We start from the raw sequence: 20,193 nt of genomic DNA, 5'->3' as shown, positions 1-20,193 counted from the left end.
AAGGGCTGTAACTCAGGATTGTTGGACCACACCAGTGTTGTGAAACTCCCTTCCCATGGGCATCGGGGTGGGGGGTGTCACACTCTGGCTTGCCAGGAGAAGGCAGTAGAGCAAATGTGGACTCTGCCTTCCCCATCGGTATGTTTTCAGGAGGTCGTGGGTATGAGACATACCGATGACCCAGTGTTGCACCCTTTCACGAGTGGGTTTTCTGCCGGGTGCGCCGGTTTCCTCCCACATGTAAACACTCACTAACTGGCCGATAACACCTTCATATATATATAGGACTGCAGAGCTTGGGTATGAACTTGGCAGCGGTGCTGCTGCTGCTTCCCCGCTCATCTGTGGTGCATCCTCCTGCCTCTGAGCCGTCCTTTCTCTCTTTTTTTTTTAGGAGAGAGAGCAGCGGATACCGTGTGGCGGTGGTGGCGGCGCGGCGTTAAAAGATGAACTAATAATTCTTATTATTACAACAACAAAAAGTGGAAGAAGCGGGAGAGAAACATCGAGTTGAAATGGTGCCTAAAGGGGGGCCATGATATAATTAGATCCAATATTTGAAAGGAAAAATATAACTTCAAATCAGATATTTCAGTAGTAATCAAGACTATGGTTTCGTAAACATGTGACACAGATGGCAGGAAAGCAAACAAATCAAGATAGGAGGATCAATCGTTGAGGGTACAGGGATGGGCAGAGCTGAAAGAAGAGTCAATAAAACACAAGGGAGCACAAGGCCAACACGTCCATAAATGGCAACGTGTTTAATAGATCGCAGAATATGACCCTCACAATGGCTTTCCTTTGACTTGAAGGTGAACGCTAAAGTAGATTAGCGCGGTTGACTGCGTACGGTGCGAAAGAAGTTCAACATACACACATTGACAGTAACATAACAGATTGTAGTTAAGTCTCGATTTGAAGCTTTCGTGACTGCAGGAATCCATACTCTTTGGTTCTTTCGGTAAAGTCACGTAGGTAGAAAATAAAATAAATCAGTGGAACTGCTGGATTTGATTTGTTCAGCCTGAGGACGACCGCTTGTGTTGCAGTCGAAACGTCGTGATTTATTTTATTTTATACCTACCAACCAAAGAGTATGGTAGTTTAGGTCGAGAAAGGTTTCTCTACAGTAGCAAATAAACCGTGCTTGGACATCCAGAGAGGACACCAGCAGAGCGGAGTAAGGAAGACTGGCTAAGCCACGTGTGTGGCGTGTTGTGACGCAGTATACTGTCGTTTATTGTTGGCAATAATATTGCAACATGCAAACATTGATCAATCTGTTATATAGCCACTTCATTATATAACCACATTTTTGTTATCGATGTGAAATAAAGATCGTCCCCAATGAACGAAGAAGAGGGGAGACGTCTTGGGAGTGACTGTAAATAGGAATAGCAAGCGCTATTCCTTTTTCACATCTGTCAACTTTAAATTAGTTTAAGTAGCGATTTAGTGCTATTTTTGTGCGCTTCCCTGTTATTAATTTATTTATGACGCGTGCACGATCATACCCACTCACGCGCCTTACAAGATAAATATATTATATTCACCCGCGATTCCGAATGTGAGGGACAAAGCGAACTCCCGTCCTCCAAAAAATAGAAGTCAAACTCTGCCGATGCTCGGCGTCTGAAACCCTCCGTGAATGCATCCACGTAGAAGGTGCAGGAGCAATGGTCACCCGCTCCCCGCAGATCATGGGACCTGCGTGCATGTACGTATTTATGTATGTGTTTTCAACTTCCTTCGCACCATACATGGGACGTGGCGCATGAGTATCTTTGTCTGTAACATATGAGAGCCAACAATTCACTCATTGCATTGCATTATACGTGGCCTACCAATAAATAAACAAACTGCCATCCAAGCAATTTTTACATTGGCCACGTAACGACCACGGTGTCATGTGACTTTTACCGTTTTGTAATCAGTGCTGGCATAGAGACGAGCACATCTGCTGTAACCAATAAACGGATTCAAAACTATGTGTTCAGCAAAAAATGCTTTTTTTTATGATTACTTCATCCCCAGACGCTCAAAAATTGGCAAATGTAAGAGTTGCATTACCCAAGCAATGTCTCATGGGAGCCACACGCACACATTGCTCGTTATGCACGTGTCACTTGGAAAACAGCAGCCGTCGGCCATGTGTTCTATGCTGGCGCTAAGCTACCCGCCGCTGTGTAACGCCCTGGAGATACGGAGACGTGTGAATGGCCCCTTCACACTTGTTATTAATCACGCACTAAACTTCCACTGTCAAAGTCCAGTTCGTCCGAGACCATCTCTCTCCCGGCCAAGCCGGCATCGCACCCGCCCCTCACCCTTTGATGGTGGGCCCACAGGACGGCGCCACGTAGCCATTTCAGGCGCGGCCCGACCGGGTTACGTGGGTCACTCGGCCACCAGGCGCTTGTCGGCGAACACCACCCCCAGGCCTGGCTCCAGGGGGGTGTCCCGGTATACCTAGTCCGGCCAAGATTGTCCGGTTTTAATCATTTAGAACCGTTCATAATGGGATTTTTTTTGGAGCGTTATCTGTCTGGAACCTCCCCGCAGACCTCTTCGCCAAGGGAGACTCTACCAGGAGTATAGGACTCCAGGCGACATAGCTTTGAGGGTCATTAGAACACACAAACCCACACCGCCATGGTAAGGTTGCGATCCTAAAATCCTTCAGGGTTACGGGGCTCGCTCTCCGTGATCGGGTGAGGAGATCGGTAATCCGGGAGAACCTCAGAGTTGAGCCGCTGCTCCTCTGGATCGAGAGGATTCAGTTGAGGTGGTTCGGGCACCTGGTAAGGATGCCCCCCGGTAGACTTCCCCTGGAATTCTACCGGGCACGTCCCACTGGGCGAAGGCCCCGGGGCCGGCCCAGGAGACGCTGGCAGGACGATGTCACTCGGCTGGCCTGGGAACGCGTGGGAATTCCCCAGGAAGAGCTAAAGTCTGTGTTTAGTAGTGTATAGTGGAGTAGTGTATAGTAGTGTATAGTGGAGTGTATAGTGTAGTAGTGTATAGTAGTGTATAGTGTATAGTAGTGTATAGTGTAGTAGTGTATAGTAGTGTATAATGTAGTAGTGTATAGTAGTGTATAGTGTAGTACTGTATAGTAGTGTATAGTAGTGTATAGTGTATAGTAGTGTATAGTGTAGAGTAGTGTATAGTAGTGTATAGTGTATAGTAGTGTATAGTGTAGTAGTGTATGGTGTAGTAGTGTATAGTAGTATATAGTAGTGTATAGTAGTGTATAGTAATATAGTACTAGAGTCTGTCACTAGAGAAAGGGAGGTCTGGACCACCACTACCCAACACGCTGCCGCCGCGACCCTCACCAAAACAAGCGGATTGAGAAACGAACGAACACTTCGCTTTGTCAGAGGGAGCCATGGCCCTGAGACACCAGAGTGTGTGTCCCCCTGTCTCCCTGAGACACCAGAGTGTGTGTCCCCCTGTCTCCCTGAGACACCAGAGTGTGTGTCCCCCTGTCTCCCTGAGACACCAGGGGTGTCTGTCCCCCTGTCTCCCTGAGACACCAGGGTGTGTGTCCCCCTGTCTCCCTGAGACACCAGAGTGTGTGTCCCCCTGTCTCCCTGAGACACCAGAGTGTCTGTCCCCCTGTCTCCCTGAGACACCAGAGTGTGTGTCTCCCTGTCTCCCTGAGACACCAGAGTGTGTGTCCCCCTGTCTCCCTGAGACACCAGGAGTGTGTGTCCCCTGTCTCCCTGAGACACCAGAGTGTGTGTCCCCTGTCTCCCTGAGACACCAGAGTGTGTGTCCCCCTGTCTCCCTGAGACACCAGAGTGTGTGTCCCCCTGTCTCCCTGAGACACCAGAGTGTCTGTCCCCCTGTCTCCCTGAGACACCAGAGTGTGTGTCCCCCTGTCTCCCTGAGACACCAGAGTGTCTGTCCCCCTGTCTCCCTGAGACACCAGGGTGTCTGTCCCCCTGTCTCCCTGAGACACCAGAGTGTGTGTCCCCCTGTCTCCCTGAGACACCAGAGTGTCTGTCCCCCTGTCTCCCTGAGACACCAGGGTGTCTGTCCCCCTGTCTCCCTGAGACACCAGGGTGTGTGTCCCCCTGTCTCCCTGAGACACCAGAGTGTGTGTCCCCCTGTCTCCCTGAGACACCAGAGTGTCTGTTCCCCTGTCTCCCTGAGACACCAGAGTGTCTGTCCCCCTGTCTCCCTGAGACACCAGAGTGTGTGTCCCCCTGTCTCCCTGAGACACCAGAGTGTGTGTCCCCCTGTCTCCCTGAGACACCAGGGTGTCTGTCCCCCTGTCTCCCTGAGACACCAGAGTGTGTGTCCCCCTGTCTCCCTGAGACACCAGAGTGTCTGTCCCCCTGTCTCCCTGAGACACCAGGGTGTCTGTCCCCCTGTCTCCCTGAGACACCAGAGTGTGTGTCCCCCTGTCTCCCTGAGACATCAGAGTGTGTGTCCCCCTGTCTCCCTGAGACACCAGAGTGTCTGTCCCCCTGTCTCCCTGAGACACCAGGGGTGTGAGTCCTTGATTGCCCTGTGCCACATGCTGTGCTCCCTGCACTCGGGAGTTATTTCCAAGAATATATTTACATACCAGGACTGTAAACGTGCTCTTTGTTAGCCTGACCCTTGCAAAATGCAGGTCAAAGTTCATTTCGCCGAATGCCCTGTGACTGATAATGATACGGTGAACGCGGGGTTGGACGGGGTGATCGATAGAGGCCCAATCGTGGAGCGATGCCGACGGCCGGCGTGCAGAGAAGGCGCTCACCTTCGACGAGCATCATGCCACTGATGGCGTTGTAGCTCATGATCCCGGCGTGGGGCTTCTCTGGAGCTCTGTTGTGGCCCGAGGCAAAGGTCGGCCAGCAGATGCCACTCCTCCCGCCTGCGGTGAGAACAACGCTTGTGAGCGATTCCTCTAGCACGGCGACCAGGTGGAATGTGCGGTGCAGGGTTTAATAATGATTTGTCCAGGGGGCCTGAATACCATCTGCACCTTCCTGTCTAACTTTGGGTGAGAATGTTCCCCCTTTGCCTCCGTCGCTGGCAGCGGTAAGGAGATGTGTCTCAGCCGTTCCGTCGTCTTTCTCATCGCAAGGTGAACGCAACAGCACAATACAACGTGTATGCCGCATTGACGCGACTAGCAGATTATGTTATCTGTCAATCTTACTGGTATCTGTCACCTGGCTCTTATTGCACTCTTTTGGTGAAAGGTTACCCGTGACATCAGTGATAACGAAATTGTCTTGCACGTGACAGGAGTTTGTTGCCCACGACATGATGAAACGTGAGAACTCGAGATACAAGGATGATTCTCAATTGCAAAAATGACCTGGGGCAATAGCCTGCCAGTAGGGGGCGATGATTGCTGCTGTGTGTAATCCTAAATTAGTTATTTGCAGGGTAATTTTCGATTTTGGCAAATATGTGCACCCTGATGCAGACACGCGATGGCCTTACTCTTCCTAATGACGTCAGGGGGATCGTTCATGTCCATCATCATGATGATTATTACAACCACAGTAATAACCAGGGTGGCCGTCATATTTTAACCACGAACCTCTGCGTAAAGCAACGGCGAACGCGCCACCGCTACACCCGGCCACTGCCCCCCAAGATCGAAGTCGGCAGCTTCATTGTTTATGGGTCGCTTGTTCTGTGCCTAAGGCACTCTCTTGGGAGTGGTTGGAGGAGGGATGGACCCAACCATGCACACTCCACACTCTGCATGCAAGAGGCAGCCGCGGCCTGGGGGACGCGTTGGCGAGATGTTATCTCTATCGCCCGGTATGCAAGAGGTCGTGGGTTCGATGCTGACCCTGACACCCATTGTATATTTGAAGTTTGCGTGTCTCTTTCCACGTGGTGGCGTTGATTTTTATCCGGGTCCTCAAGTTTTTTCCCATCCATATTTAGAATGAACGTGCATTTGTATTATTTGGCTGCTATAAATTTCCACATGATAGGTCACTTCGTTGAGCCATCGTTTGTGACCAGGTCCCTTTTGAAAAAGAGCTGTAAAGTTCAGTGAGCTTTACCTGGTCAGTAAAATAGTTTCGTTAATGTTTAGCCTCGGCCTTCTCTTTAAAGGCGTAATGGCGAATCAGATATGTGCACGAGGGGCGTTATCGTAGGCGTTGCTCGTTTTGAGAATCTGTGGGCTTTTCTCACTCACCTTCATATTCATTCTGACAACCGGGGGGCAAAAGAGGAAAACACAGTCCCTGGCGATACAGTTATGAAGTGATCAGTGTGCGGTGTGTGTGGTGAGCAGTGTGTGTGGTGAGCAGTGTGTGATGAGCAGCACGTGGTGAGCGCTGTATGAGTGGTGAGCAGTGTGTGGTGAGCGCCATGTGAGTATTTAGCAGTGCGTGGTGAGTGGTGAGTGCCGTGTGAGTGGTGAGCAGTGTGTGGTGAGTGGTGAGCGCTATTTGAGTGGTGAGTGGTGAGCGGTAAGTGCCGTGTGAGTGGTGAGCAGTGTGTGGTGAGTGATGAGCGCTGTGTGAGTGGTGAGTGGTGAGCGGTGAGTGCCGTGTGAGTGGTGAGCAGTGTGTGGTGAGTGGTGAGCACTGTGTGAGTGGTGAGTGGTGAGCGGTGAGTGCCGTGTGAGTGGTGAGCAGTGTGTGGTGAGTGGTGAGTGCCATGTGAGTGGTGAGCGGTATTTACTGGTGGCAGGGCGGGGGCTCCGGTGCTCCATGGTCAACTGCACGTTGGGGTCGGTGTTCGTGAGCTGATCCGAGCAGCTGAAGGACGGGCTGGTGCCCACCACCAGGGAATTCTAAAGGGGCACACGTGCAAAGACAAAGATCCCCCCCCCCCCCCATTAGGGCAAGTGCTGTTTACAAGCACCAATGACAGCCGGCACGGCACACTAGGGGATGGATGGCCAGGACCACGCCCGGTCGCCTTTGTTACCCCAGTGGCAATGTTTTACACACCGCACCAAGTTGTCATTTGAGGCTGAATCGACCAAGGGGAGCTCAGGGCCAGTTCAGATAATTATCATTGATGTTGGCCGTGAGCACGAACCGAACTCGGCTCACAGGACAGACCCAGGAGCCATGAGTTGAACGACTGAGATGACTGGCAGATGCACCACCTGTGCCCCCTACTGGAACAACTTGCTGGACTTTATCCACCTGGCACTCCGCTCGTTCTTGTGAGCGTCGCTCCTCTGCCCTCCGTTGTTGTTAGGGTACGACCGCCTCCAACTGCCCAGTAGCGTCCTTCACGAGCCTCCTCCATAGAGGCCGATCATGACACCGCTGGTACCAGTCATCCGCAAGTCCACTCAGCTGCACGTCCTCCCGTACCGCATTAGTCCATCTCTTCTCCAGCCCATGTTATACCTGGTTAGCCCGCTCTCTCTGGTCAAACAGAAGCCGCTGGGCAATACGGCATGAGGGCTCCATGACCCAACCAACTCAGCCTTGCTTGCCGGAGGAGCACACTGATGGGAATGTGTCCAGATTACGACGCTGACCATTATATATTTGGAGTTTGCATGCTTCTCTCCCCGTGGTTGCGCGGATTTTTTTTCCAGGTCCTCCGGTTTTTCCCTACACATTTAATGACACGCGTTTAATGTATTTGGCTGCTGCTATACATTTTCAACACTATGATTGGCCACTTCGTTAAGCTATCATTTGTGGCCAGGTCGCTTCTGAAAAAGAGCTAAATATCTCTATGGGCCTAAATGTTTGGTAGAATACAAATATTTTATGTTTATAGTTTATAGTACCTGCACGAGCACGGTCTTTTGGGAGTACTTGTGGCTGGTGGCCAGAGGGGAGTAGATGATGGACATGAGCCCCATGCCGTTGTCCACCAGTGAGACGTTGGATACCCGCACGCTTTCCGTCACCTGCACGGGGGGGTGGGGGGGGGCAGCATTGCACATGCGCGTGTGCACGTTAGGCCCCGAGTTTATCCTCATTTCAGCAGGGCCTCTCCGAATCTTGTTGATTTTGTAATCATTATATGTCTATAGATCCTTTGCTTTATGTTCGAGCCCTGTGCAGTGGAGGTGACCCGGTATGTGAGGTGGTGTGGGTGACCTGGAAGTAGATGCCGTAGTCCCAGCAGCTCCAGATGAGGAAGCCCTGGATGTGGGAGCAGCCAGAGTAGCCATCTTTGTTCATGTAGACCCCGAAGAGGCCCCCGTGCACCTCGTTGTCGCTCCACGCCGCCACGGCACTCGGCACACCTGTGAGCACAGCAAGCCCTTCTCCTCAATATCTCCAACACCTCCTCAAACTCCTCCCCAACACCTCCTCAACACCTTTACAACACCTTCTTGGTTCTTTCGGTAAAGTCACGTAGAAGGGAAATAATAAACTAATAAAAATAAAGCATAATAAAATACAATTCTACGTGACTTTACTGAAAGAACCAAGATGATGAATACCTGCAGTCACGAAAGCTTTACATCGAATCTTTACAACACCTTTACAACACCTTCACGACACCTTTGCAACACCGTCTCAACACTTCCTCAACACTTCAACACTTTCTCAACCCCTCCTCAAGCAATTTATCCAAAGTAACAGCCAAGCAAATGTCGTTCCGGCCCGTTGCTCCGCCACCACGGCACCCCCCCCCCCCCCCCTGCTGTCGTTCTCCCCTCGCTGTGTGCAGCTGATAGGGAGGCCAGCGTCAATCAGCAACAACTATGGCGTCGTACCTGCTTGGTGGCCCCAACCCCCAGCCATGTGCTCATTCCATGAGAGAGTTTGTCAGAGAAAGTCGTGTCACGTCGGTCTGTCATCGCTGGACTTCCCTAGGTGTGCCAAGACGCTCCAGTTGTGAGCTGCATGTGAAGCATGAGTCTGCTTCACACGCGAACTGCCTCGCGCACACAGTATCAATGTGAATGTAAGTGTAACGGATACGCAAGAAGAGTGGCAAGTCATAAACCAGCCGTAGTATTGTCCTCGCAATAACGACTTACCCAAACTGCCAACAGGCACACTTAGGGTTGTCTATTTCCAATGCACATTTGGCAGGGAAAAAGAAAGGACAATACGTCTTTTCACATTTGTGAAAGTCCTTCATATCATATCACTAATGACTCCCAAGATGTTAACCACCGCACCTGGTATACAAGAGATCTTGAGTTCGATCCCATCTCTGACGCCTGTATATTTTGAGGTTGCACTGTTCTCCCCGTGGTCGCTTGAATTTTTCTCTTGGGTCCTCCGGTTTTTCCTTCCACATTTAGAAGTCAACATCACGCGTTTAGAGTATTTGGTTGCTGTAAATTTCCCCATAAGCCACTTTGTTGAGCCTATTATGTGTTGCCAGGTGGCTTCTGAAAAAAGCTATATGGCTCAGTGGGCCTTATCTGGTAAAATAAAAATAGTTTAGTAGTTTTAGTATAATATCAAGACTGTTCATCACTCACTGATTCCTCTACCTAAGTTGAGGAATCGGTCTCCTAGACTATTTCATCTCATACATTCATCTCATCTCATTCTACACATAGTTTTGGTGATCTGTGCCGATCGCCTGACACTCGGTACCCTGTGTGTCACGCTGCTGGATAGGCTACGTTCATTTTCATGCAATTTTAAGTATTTATTTTTGTTTTTTTCATGCAAGGCTTATTATTACAATTGAAACTAATTCATTATTAGTTTTGTAACAAGAATAATACATTTTCTCCAAAAATATACCATTGCCGCTTTTGATAAAAGCCAAGTGTGCCTCTGTTTTTGCATTTTATCTTTGTGTTTATGCACGCCATTACAGAATATTAATGAATTCATTCAGTTCAATTGTGTGTGACAATGTTTTTTTTTGGACATCGAATAGAAATTGAAATAAAGCAAAATCGCTTTTAATTTGAACTCAGCGCAATTTCACTTCGATGACTCTTTACTCGCACTTAGAGTGAACATTTAAATCCAACCAACACCAAAGTGCTGATTCAACAAAATTCATCTCAATGAAAACTTTTGGGAGATGATCGTCAATTTACACCAAATGTGATATATTGAGACATTTTACATTACATTAATTCAATACAATCGTTACATTTTAGTCTTTTTCATTACATTACACTATTTCATTCAGGTTGAGGATTCGGTCTTCTAGACTGACTGTTTCATCTCATGCATACTGTGTTCAACCACCAGAGGTCACAGGAATACATTCACTCACTCAACTATTCACTCACCAATTCACTCACCCACTCAATAAACCACCGCACTGCAGGTCAAAAGAACACACTCACTCTCAATCTTGATTTGAAGCTTTCGTGACTGCAGGAATCCATACTCTTTGGTTCTTTCGGTAAAGTCACGAAGGTATAAAATAAAATAAATCACGACGTTTCGGGCACAACACAAGCGTCCATCATCAGGTGGGAAAGCATGGTCTGCTGCTGAGGCGGACTGTTTCACTTTCGTAACCACTCACTTACCAATTCACTCACTCACTCACCCACTCAATCAACCACCGCCCTGCAGTTCACACTTCTCTTCCTGCTTCTACACTCTCACTGCTCTGCTTAGGAATTCCCTCCCATTGTCTCCTTCCCCAGGCTCGCGTAATAACCTCGCTCGATTCGAGAAACGCATTAACTCTGATCGAGTGCACAACGTTTGACAGGGCTTATTGCTGCAGCCCGTGTTATATTTTTAGACCTGTGCTCAACAACTGTGTAAAACAAGTAAAAAAAACCAATAACCCCCATGGAAAGCTGTCCATTTAAAGCATCGCGGTAACCAATGTGGAGGCAACTGACCTGGACAAGGTTCACCATCGATCCGGAATCCCAACCTTTCAAATCCGGCCACCACGTTCCCCTGCAGCACCACATCGGTGGCTTCGTGCACCTGCGGTTCCACAAAAGCACAGCCGACACAACTCACCCATCGGCTGCTGCGAGGATGCTAAACATCACCAGGCGATATCGATGAAGGTGGAGTGTACCTGGATAAGGACAAAGACAAATATCCCCCCTATAGCCTGTAACAGATTGTTGGGGCAAGTGCTGTTAGCGGGCACCTATGAAGGCGGGAATGGTACGCGAGGGCGTGGGTGGCCAGCACCACGCCAAACCACCTTTGTCTCCCCAGAGGGGATGTTTACACCCCACATCAGGTACTCATTTGAGGCTGAGTCGACCTAGGGAAGGCCCAGGACCAGTTCAGATCATTGTCACTGGTGTTGACTGTGAGCGGGAATTCAACTCAGGTCGCCGGGTTCAAAGCACAGCGCGCTCACCATTGCACCACCACTCCACATACACATAGGAGTTGTTAAATTCTTGTGGAATTGTTATTTAATTGCCAGTGCCGTTCATGAAGAGCATGTGGCGGTATCTGCTCCTCTCACAGGCCCTCCCAGCTGCAGCTGCTGCGTGAAATTAACTGCAGGTGCATCGTGTTTTGTGTCACATGTTGCGATAACGTGCACACATACTCCCTCCCCCTGTGATCAATGGGGTGTGATGGTGGGGAGATGTTAACTCCCTCGCACGGTATGCAGGAAGGCGTGGGTTCGATCCTGACCCTGACGCCTGCTGTATATTTGGAGTTTGCGTGTCTCTCTGCCCACTGTCGTGTGGATTTTTCTCCGGTTTCCCCCCCCCTTCCACATTTCGAATAAACATACGGTTTAGAGTATTTGACTGCTATAAATTTCCACATCGTAAGCCACTTCGTTGAGCTATCTGTGCGGCCAGATCGCTTCTGAAAAAGAGTTACATAGCTCAGTGGGCCTTACCTGGTAAAATTGCTAGAGTTTAGTTTATAGGTTGGAATGGAGCGAGATATCGAGTTGTAAATCAGGATAATGAGCAGTGCTCATTCTAATAACCCCATGGGAGATGATGAGCTCAGCACTCGACTAAGCACTAGAATCACAACATTGAGCACCATCCATGAAGACATCGTAATGATTACCATCATCCATGACCTATCTACTACTGGATGAATACCTCCCTACGACACTGCCATCCATCATGATCCTGCTCCTGCACAGGAGCTAATTTCACCGTCCTCTCAGGCATGCTCCCTTCTTTAGAGCACATTCTATCGCCAATCGCCGTGTACCCTTCTCACAATGCGTGCTGTCCAAGCCTATCGTCACAGTCAATACGATGTCTCTGATTTGCGGTTTTTTGTTCTCTACCCCATGTATATACTTAATTTGGAGCTATCGTGACTGCAGGAATTACTCTTTGGTTCTTTCGGTAAAGTCACGTATAAAGATAAATTATAAATTAAATACTAGCATACGACGTTTCGATTGCAACACAAGCAATTATCATCAGGTATAAATGAAATAGAAACACAAATCTAGTATACTTAGACATGTAATGTAATACAACAGAGAGTCGGATAACATAGGGTGTTGACTGTTATGTTATCCGACTCTCTGTTGTATTACATTACATTTCTAAGTATACTAGATTTGTGTTTCTATTTCATTTATACCTGATGATGATTGCTTGTGTTGCAATCGAAATGTCGTATGCTAGTATTTAATTTATTATTTTCTCTTTATACGTGACTTTACCGAAAGAACCAAAGAGCTCTACCCCATGTGTCCCCGTGTTCTGTCTCTCAGTGGTAATTCCAGGCATGCATCTCCCCTCAGCTGAAACGTGTTCAAAGAAGTACGCATGGCGATCCTGGCCAGCATCACCATGAAAATGCACTCCCAATCCTTAGTGTCAGAATTAGTTCGCAACACGTGGTGTTCAGGCAACAAGGGCCTGTAGGGCCTAGGCAGCCTCGTGTAGGCCAGCCCAGGCACAGTGCTTAACCTTGCCTGGCCAACATGGAGAGATGAATTCTGGGAATTACACTGAGAGAAAAGAAGAGGAACACATTAGAGAACACAGGTGTGGGAATCGTATTGACTGTAAAGGATGATGGCCGGTGGTTGAGAAGTATCTACAGAGTCGCAGCCAAAGAAGAGGCCGTGCCCAAGAGGTTGGAGCACGATTGTCCTCAGCATATCGGCACTTGACGTGAGAATGGCGGAGCTGCAGCGCAGGTGTGCCACCAAAGATACCTGTATGGCTGCAGGCCACAGCAATAGGTTGTTTGTCTCTAGGCGGTCTTGGTAGGTGCCCGGCCACACGGAGAGGGTGACCAGGTTCCTGCGTATGCGCACGTGTCCCCCTTCCACACGGATGCCTGCAGACAACGGCACCACCACATCACCACATCCGCCCCCTTCCACTTGAACAGCTGTTTTCACTCGTGACGAGCAGTTAATAGAAGTGCGGTCCTGAAATTAGCTTGCTCGTGCCATTGTTGGTGGAAGGACCTCGATTAAGGGCAAACTCTTGGACCACCTTCCACGGTGACCAGATGTGTTGGAAGAGGTGGGCGCACCACATAACCCACCAACACGCGACCCGCCGATCGACTACCTGTGGAGTGCCCATTTATACCGCTGGCCCAACAGAGGCAAGAGGAGAGATTAGAAGAAAAAAAACATGAGCCATCGTTTTAACTGCCGAGCCAGCAGATGGAACCGGCGACATTTGGACTCCAGGTGCAGTGATTCAAACCTTCGCATCACGGCGGCTCCCCATGACGAGGGGTGTGACCGTTTAAAAAACTTCAGAATCAGAATTATTGTTTATATTGGAGGAATCCAATGAGCTATAAAAGGTATTTTGTCGCAGAAACCACAAACCCTCTCGTCTCTCACAGGCTGGCATGCCCAGAACTCAAACCAAGGGACGTGCTTCATCCACCGCACGATAATTCAATCGACTGTGCTGTAAGGCAGGAGTCCTGTAATGAGTTTCCTATGCGTCACAGGACCGGAGTCTCAGAGTGGTACTCAACATCCAAGAATTCATTAAAAGTTACTGACGATGAATTCCCACAAGTGTCCATACTCTTTGGTTTTTTCGGCAAAGTCACGTAAGTTAAAAAATAAAACAAATAAATTAAATCACGACGTTTCGGAGACAACACATGCCTCCGTCTTCAGGTAATTTTGCTGAAGACGGAGGCTTGTGTTGCCTCCAAAACGTCGTGATTTAATTTATTTTATTAATTGTTTTACCTACGTGACTTTACCGAAAAAACCATGGATCCTTGCAGTCACGAAAGCTTCAAATCTAGAATCCCACAAGTGTACTTTATATTTATATAATAATTGTGGACAAGAGACCAGCAATTTCTATTCGTTATTATTTTTAACACTCGTAGTGTAAGTTATGGAAAAAATGTGTTTCTTTGTGGAGTGACACTGTAGCTATGAGAAGGCCTGCTGCAGGAGGAGGGCAGGAGAAAAACAGAATGGGCAGTTATGTACATATATGTGTCATCATAATCAACCATGATCTATCTCCACTGCTGAAAGAGGTCGTCATTGTCTTGTGATGTAAACATCATCAAGCACCTCCTGCACGTGACCTGATCTCATCTTTGTTAAGTTCATCTTCTCAGGCGAGTTTCCTCCTGTTGTTGTCATCACACTGTCAGTCTCTACCATTTGCCATGATCCCTCCTCCTAGCGATGCATTCCTGCCCACGCAATTTTTCAGAGAAATAAATATGATGCCAATAATTAGCATTTGTTCCCCAATCCATTTATTCCACTTCCTGTGCAATTCCCAGCATGCACACCTCCATTCGTCTTTGCGCAATGAGCATAGATGCCTCCATCACTTCAAATTGTAATTGCTCATTGCACATTAATTTAATTCCTAATTAGTTGAATATTTATGACGAAAAAATAATAGGTTGTGTTGATGCTAGATGAGAAAACAGTTTCCCCAGCTGGAAACCGTGCGCTTCATTTGCATGTCAAGTGAGGGCCTCTTGTGTCGAATCACTGAGCTGTGACAACATCCTGTTGGTTTTAACCTCGAGTTTTGCTGAAAATATATATTTGCCAGTAAATGCTAAGAAGAGGAAAGCGAGCATAATCGCTCGTGTTATTTAAGTGAACATTGAGGAAGAGGATTCTGCCGCTGAGCGAGCAGATTGGAGGAAATCAGATCGGCTCTGATGGGCTGGAACAAAACTCGTGTCTGGGGTGCGTGTGTATGTGTTTACACCACTACACGCGGTGCGCTATCGGTTACACTCCTAACTCACAATTCTAAAATCATTCTTCAAGAGTCTGACAATAATTATCAGAATGTCAGTGCTGAACAGACTCAAATATTAAGCATGATAAGAATCAGTCTTGATTTGAAGCTTTCATGACTGCAGGATTCCATACTCTTTGGTTCTTTCGGTAAAGTCACGTAGGTATCGGGTGATGACGGACGCTTGTGTTGCGCCCGAAACGTCGTGATTTATTTTATACCTACGTGACTTTACCGAAAGAACCAAAGAGTATAAGAATCAGCTTTGTTGTTCGCAGGAGAACTTTGCGCTATTGGCCTAGCGGTAGCACGTTCCCTCGTTTGTTGCAGAGGATCACGGTTCAAATCCGGCAGGCCGCCCTTGTTAGAACTGCAAATGTAATAACCATATTAAAACTACTCGCCGTCCACTTCATGGTGGACGTTAAAGACCCCTTGACGTCATTCGCAAGAGTAGGCCATTGCATGCTGGCGTCAGTCCACATTTTCGAAAAATGACCTGTAAATGACTCGATTGGGATTGTATATAGCAATCTTCGCCCCCGACTAATGCCTAGTTGCAGGCCAGGTGCTGAGTCAAATTGTGCCGCACAGAGATGGCTGCCACTGGGGGTGCCCTTTAAAATCTGTTGAGATGAGATGAGAAGTGCATATGGGAGGGCGCTGTAATGCAATAAAATCTGACACCCGACGAAATCATCGATCAGCCTATATGTGGAAACAAAGTAGGTGTGCCGTTGCCCGTAGGAGCGTGTCTCTGCCCACATGTGGTCTTGTGGATCGTGAACCGAGGTGTCTATTGCATCAATTCTGCTCACAGTTGACCCAAAAGCCACGTTCAAGTAATAGATTCATGGAATGTTAATCACCGAGTCGAATCATTGGCAAGCGATCCGTGGGTCGAATAATTCCATTGGTTAGTACAGCATCATGAGAAACGCCCAACCCCCCGTTTTTGATTGGCCAACGTCCGCAAACGATGATTCGGTGATTCGCTTGCGGTCTGTTTTTTTAATGGAACATTCCCAGTCAAACGCGCCTGTCCGCTGTCATCGTCGCGATTGCCGCGCCCATCCCTCACCCTCTCCGACGGTGAAGTGGATGACGTTGTCGTCGATGTCAACGCCGTCTGTGCTGAACACGCCGATGGCCGGAGCGAAGCCGTGGTGGAAGGAGCAGCCCCGCACGTAGGACGGGTTCTCACTGTTTGCCTTGAGACAGGGACGAGGAGGAACGGTGGCGAGACATTAACTACCTCGCCTGGTATGCAGGAGGTTGCGAATTCGATTCCGAAACTGACGCCTGTTGTGTATTTGGAGATTGCCCGTCTCTCTCCACGTGGTCGCGTGGATTTTTCTCCGCATCTTCCAGTTTTTCCCTCCACATTTAGAATCAACGTCCGCGTTTAAAGTATTTGGCTGCAAAAAAAAAAATAGTGGTAAATAGTAGTTTTTTTATTTTACCAGGTAAGGCCCATTGAACTATACAGTAAAACCTTGGATTGCGAGCATAATTCGTTCCGGAAACGTGTTTGTAATCCAAAGCACTCGTATATCAAAGCACTCCTATATCAGTTGTGATCACGTGACGCTCGGCAGACAAAGCGTATGCGTACTACTCGTATTGCAAGACCTCGCTCGTTTGTCAAATTAATATTTATTTAAAAATTTTGCTCGTCTTGCAAAACACTCGCAGACCAAGCTACTCGCAATACAAGGTTTTACTGTATAGTTATTTTTAGAAGCGACCTACCCACAAACTATAAGCTCAACGAAGTGGCTTATCACGTTTGACATTTATATCGGCAGCCAACTACTCTAAACGCACGTTTCTAAATGTGGAGGGAAAAATCGGAGGACCCGGATAAAAATCTACGCGACCACGGGGAGAACATGCAAACTCCAAATGTACAGCCGACAGGGTCGGGATTTAACCCGCAATCTCCTGCATACCAGGGGAGAGAGATAACATCTCGCCATGGGAGGAACACAGACAGCGGAGCTGCAAACGGATGGCATTTGACAGAAAAAAGTTCGAAGGAGGCAGGTTGAGAAGTAAAAACCCTAAACGTAGGAGTTCCGATTGCCAAGCTGTTACCCCCAAAAGTGTGTATGTGTGCGTGTGAGTGCGCGTGGGGAGCGGTGGCGCCGTGGTTAGAACTTGGAGAACCAAGTTTGCTTCCCTTTCACAGGCAACATGAGTGACGAATATCTAAACCGGTTCGGGACCTACCCTAAGTTGACTCAGCCTTCAACGAGTACCAACTGCAGTGTGTGAATATCAGCATTGGGAATACAAAGGCGGCTGGGCGTGGTGTTGGCCACACACCCCGCGCCCCCCCCCCCCCAACCCCTCGTGTGCCATTCTGACCTTCATAGGGGTGCTCGCAAACAGCACTTGCCCTAAAGGTCTGTTAAAGGCTATACGGGGGAATCTTTGTCTTTGCGTTCGCAAGGCAACGGACCTGGCCCAGCCCCAGGAAGGCGACGGAGTAGCGTGGGTCTGTTGGGTCGCGGTATCCCTCCTGGCCGCTGTGGTAGAACTCCACGTTGCTGATGCGTGCGAACCCTGCGGAAGCACATCGCAGGCTGGTGGAAGCAGCGGCTCGTAGCTGCCGGGGCGCGTCGCGTACCAAATAAATTCCCATTTAGTGACGTGCATTTAAATTTAACAAAAAAAAAACACGTACGTCCAACGCTTCCAAATACAACTTTCGCCAAAAGCACGCTGCTCATCATGTGATCCAGCTGCATTACACGAATATATGAGCACCTTAATTATATATTCAATACTTCCCACCAAGCAATGTGATATCTGCATAACAAGGAATGTCATGGAGATATCTTTACAAGTTTTGTAGAACTGCGTTTGCCTTTTTCTCTGCCTGAAGCTTTCTACCTCTGTATTTCTTCCTGGCAAATTCTCTCTGCTTCTGTAACTCCCAGTGACCGTTTTATTTTCATAAGCCCACATCTCTCCCTGGCTCAAACACTTTGTTTCTACTGTGGCTAACTCCGTTACTGTGGCTTCTTGTATTTTCCCCATTTGTAATGCTCACGGTTCCCTAATTTTCTCCCCCGGATCTGTAATCCTACCCTCGTATTTCTATATTTTGCAGAATGCAGAAGAAACGTGGATTTTTATGAATTGCTCTCTACTGCCCACAATGCCTTCGGAAAATAGCGGTTGCCCATTACAAGCACTAATCAGGTTCAACCCTGGACATTTGACAAGACCTGGTGCATTGTGGGTGACTTGATCTCAGGATGAAAAATTCAGTTGCTATTGCAAAGCTGCCGCTGCTGCTGTTGCTGCTGCTGTTGTTGCTGTTGCCGCTGCTGCTGCTGCCGCTGCCGCTGCTGCTGCTGCCGCTGCTGCTGCTGTTTCTTTGCCGTAAGCATTGCGGTGACGTGTGGCCATGCATGAGCATGCGGTAGGGGCGGGCTACCGGACGTACCTCGGTACTCCGTTTCCCCGTAGGCATAGGCGCTGACCAGCACGCGTGCCCCGAACGACTCGGAGTACCAGGCGGGCTGGTCATGGCCCAGCACCCGCACGTTGCGCGTGAGGAGGCCCACGTCGGCCGCCAGTGTGTAGCGCGCGTCCTGCACGGCGTGCGTCTCTCCTGGCACAGACGGACGCAGCCCCGTTGAGGGAGGAGGATTCACGCGATGACGACGCTCAACTACAATATGCACGACGGGCGACAGGCGACGGAACGAAACGCCGCTCGGTGACAAGCTGCTTGGCTAGCCAGACCCTCCCAAGATACGTGGACTCTCTCAGCGAATGTTTACGGTGTTGATCTTAGTAATAGGTTTTTACCCTTTCAACTGGTACAAAAACTGACACCTTTATACAAGGCATCATGTTTGCAATAACCACAACACAAGCAGTCAAAATGCAAACAAAAAGAAACAACTCTGATAATGATATGCACTGTCCTTGAAGTTGATTGGTCCACACACGAGACAGCTTTTCTTAGAGCCTAGTCTCCATTAGTGTTGGACCAGATGACGCCAAAAGGCGTCATCTTGGACAGTGCATATCATTATCAGAGTTGTTTCTTTTTGTTTGCATTTTGACTGCTTGTGTTGTGATTATTGCAAACATGATGCCTTGTATAAAGGTGTCAGTTTTTGTACCAGTTGAAAGGGTAAAAACCTATTACTATATTTTGCCACTGGTAAATGAGGTCTCATAGTGGTGTTGATCTTCTGCGTGTTCGCGGAATGACCGTGACGTGAGGCTTTATGAGTGGCACCAGACTATGGTGGCGATGCTGTACGTACCCTTATGCGAGTGCTGGAGGGTGACGTTGAGGGACAGCGTGCGCCCATCGGCGGACACGGCCGTGACGCGCCGAGTCTCCGTCTGCCAGCTGTCATAGCTGCTGGTGCTGATCACGACGTCGCTGCCCACCTACACTCGTGCGCGTCATTGACAATGCTTTGGAAACATTGCCCCTGGGACCTGAGACAGCTGCCATGGCTGAAATTTGATATAAAACAAGCTTGTGATCATACCATGAGATACATAAAAACGTGATAGAAACTTCATAAGAGGAATGCTATGGGTAGAATGATGATGATGATGGATGGTAATGTGTAATGACCACCTACATGAAAGTTCATTACTTATTCACGATCAGCCTTTTAATGGACGACCAATACAGATGGGTTAATCTACTTTTCACCACATACTGCTTGGTCGCATTACTCCATTAAGACCACGCTATAATAAATGCTGACATGTGAATATAAAGAGTAAATTAAGCCATACACACACACACACAAAAATCACAGTCTGGTTACAGCCGATACATTTGCCGTAAGTTGTCATCTAGTAAATTAACTAATCCATTAGTGAACATAAAGACAAATATTCCCCGTGTAGCCTTAACAGACTTTTGGGGCAAGTGCTGTTAGCGAGCACCTATGAAGACCGTGATGGCACACGAGGGGGTGGGTGGTCAGCACCACGACCGACCACCTTTGTCTCCCCAGTGGTCATGTTTATACACTGCACCAGGTACTCGTTTCAGGCCGAGTAAACATAGGGGAGGCCCAGGACCAGTTCAGATAATTGTCACTGGTGTTGGCCATGAGCGGCAATGGAACTCGGGTCGC

At 48.5% G+C, this 20,193-nt stretch overlaps 1 protein-coding gene across 1 annotated transcript in view; it reads right to left on the bottom strand.

Moving 5' to 3' along the window:
- The window catches only part of LOC133349196 (fibrocystin-L-like), a 146,956-nt gene that overhangs the window by 22,128 nt on the left and 104,635 nt on the right, over positions 1-20,193 (bottom strand). The window contains 10 exon segments of the mRNA XM_061562476.1: positions 4,760-4,876; positions 6,661-6,772; positions 7,736-7,858; positions 8,052-8,200; positions 10,742-10,832; positions 13,021-13,145; positions 16,146-16,275; positions 17,529-17,632; positions 18,522-18,689; positions 19,357-19,486. Of these exon segments, the coding sequence (XP_061418460.1) occupies positions 4,760-4,876; positions 6,661-6,772; positions 7,736-7,858; positions 8,052-8,200; positions 10,742-10,832; positions 13,021-13,145; positions 16,146-16,275; positions 17,529-17,632; positions 18,522-18,689; positions 19,357-19,486 (1,249 nt within the window).

Source organism: Lethenteron reissneri, chromosome 29 (genome assembly GCF_015708825.2).
Source record: "Lethenteron reissneri isolate LAM-NWPU_2019-01 chromosome 29, ASM1570882v1, whole genome shotgun sequence".
NCBI classification, from domain to species: domain Eukaryota; kingdom Metazoa; phylum Chordata; class Hyperoartia; order Petromyzontiformes; family Petromyzontidae; genus Lethenteron; species Lethenteron reissneri.
The sequence above is the reverse complement of the archived record's forward strand: the minus strand, read 5'-3'. Positions and strand labels throughout refer to the sequence as shown.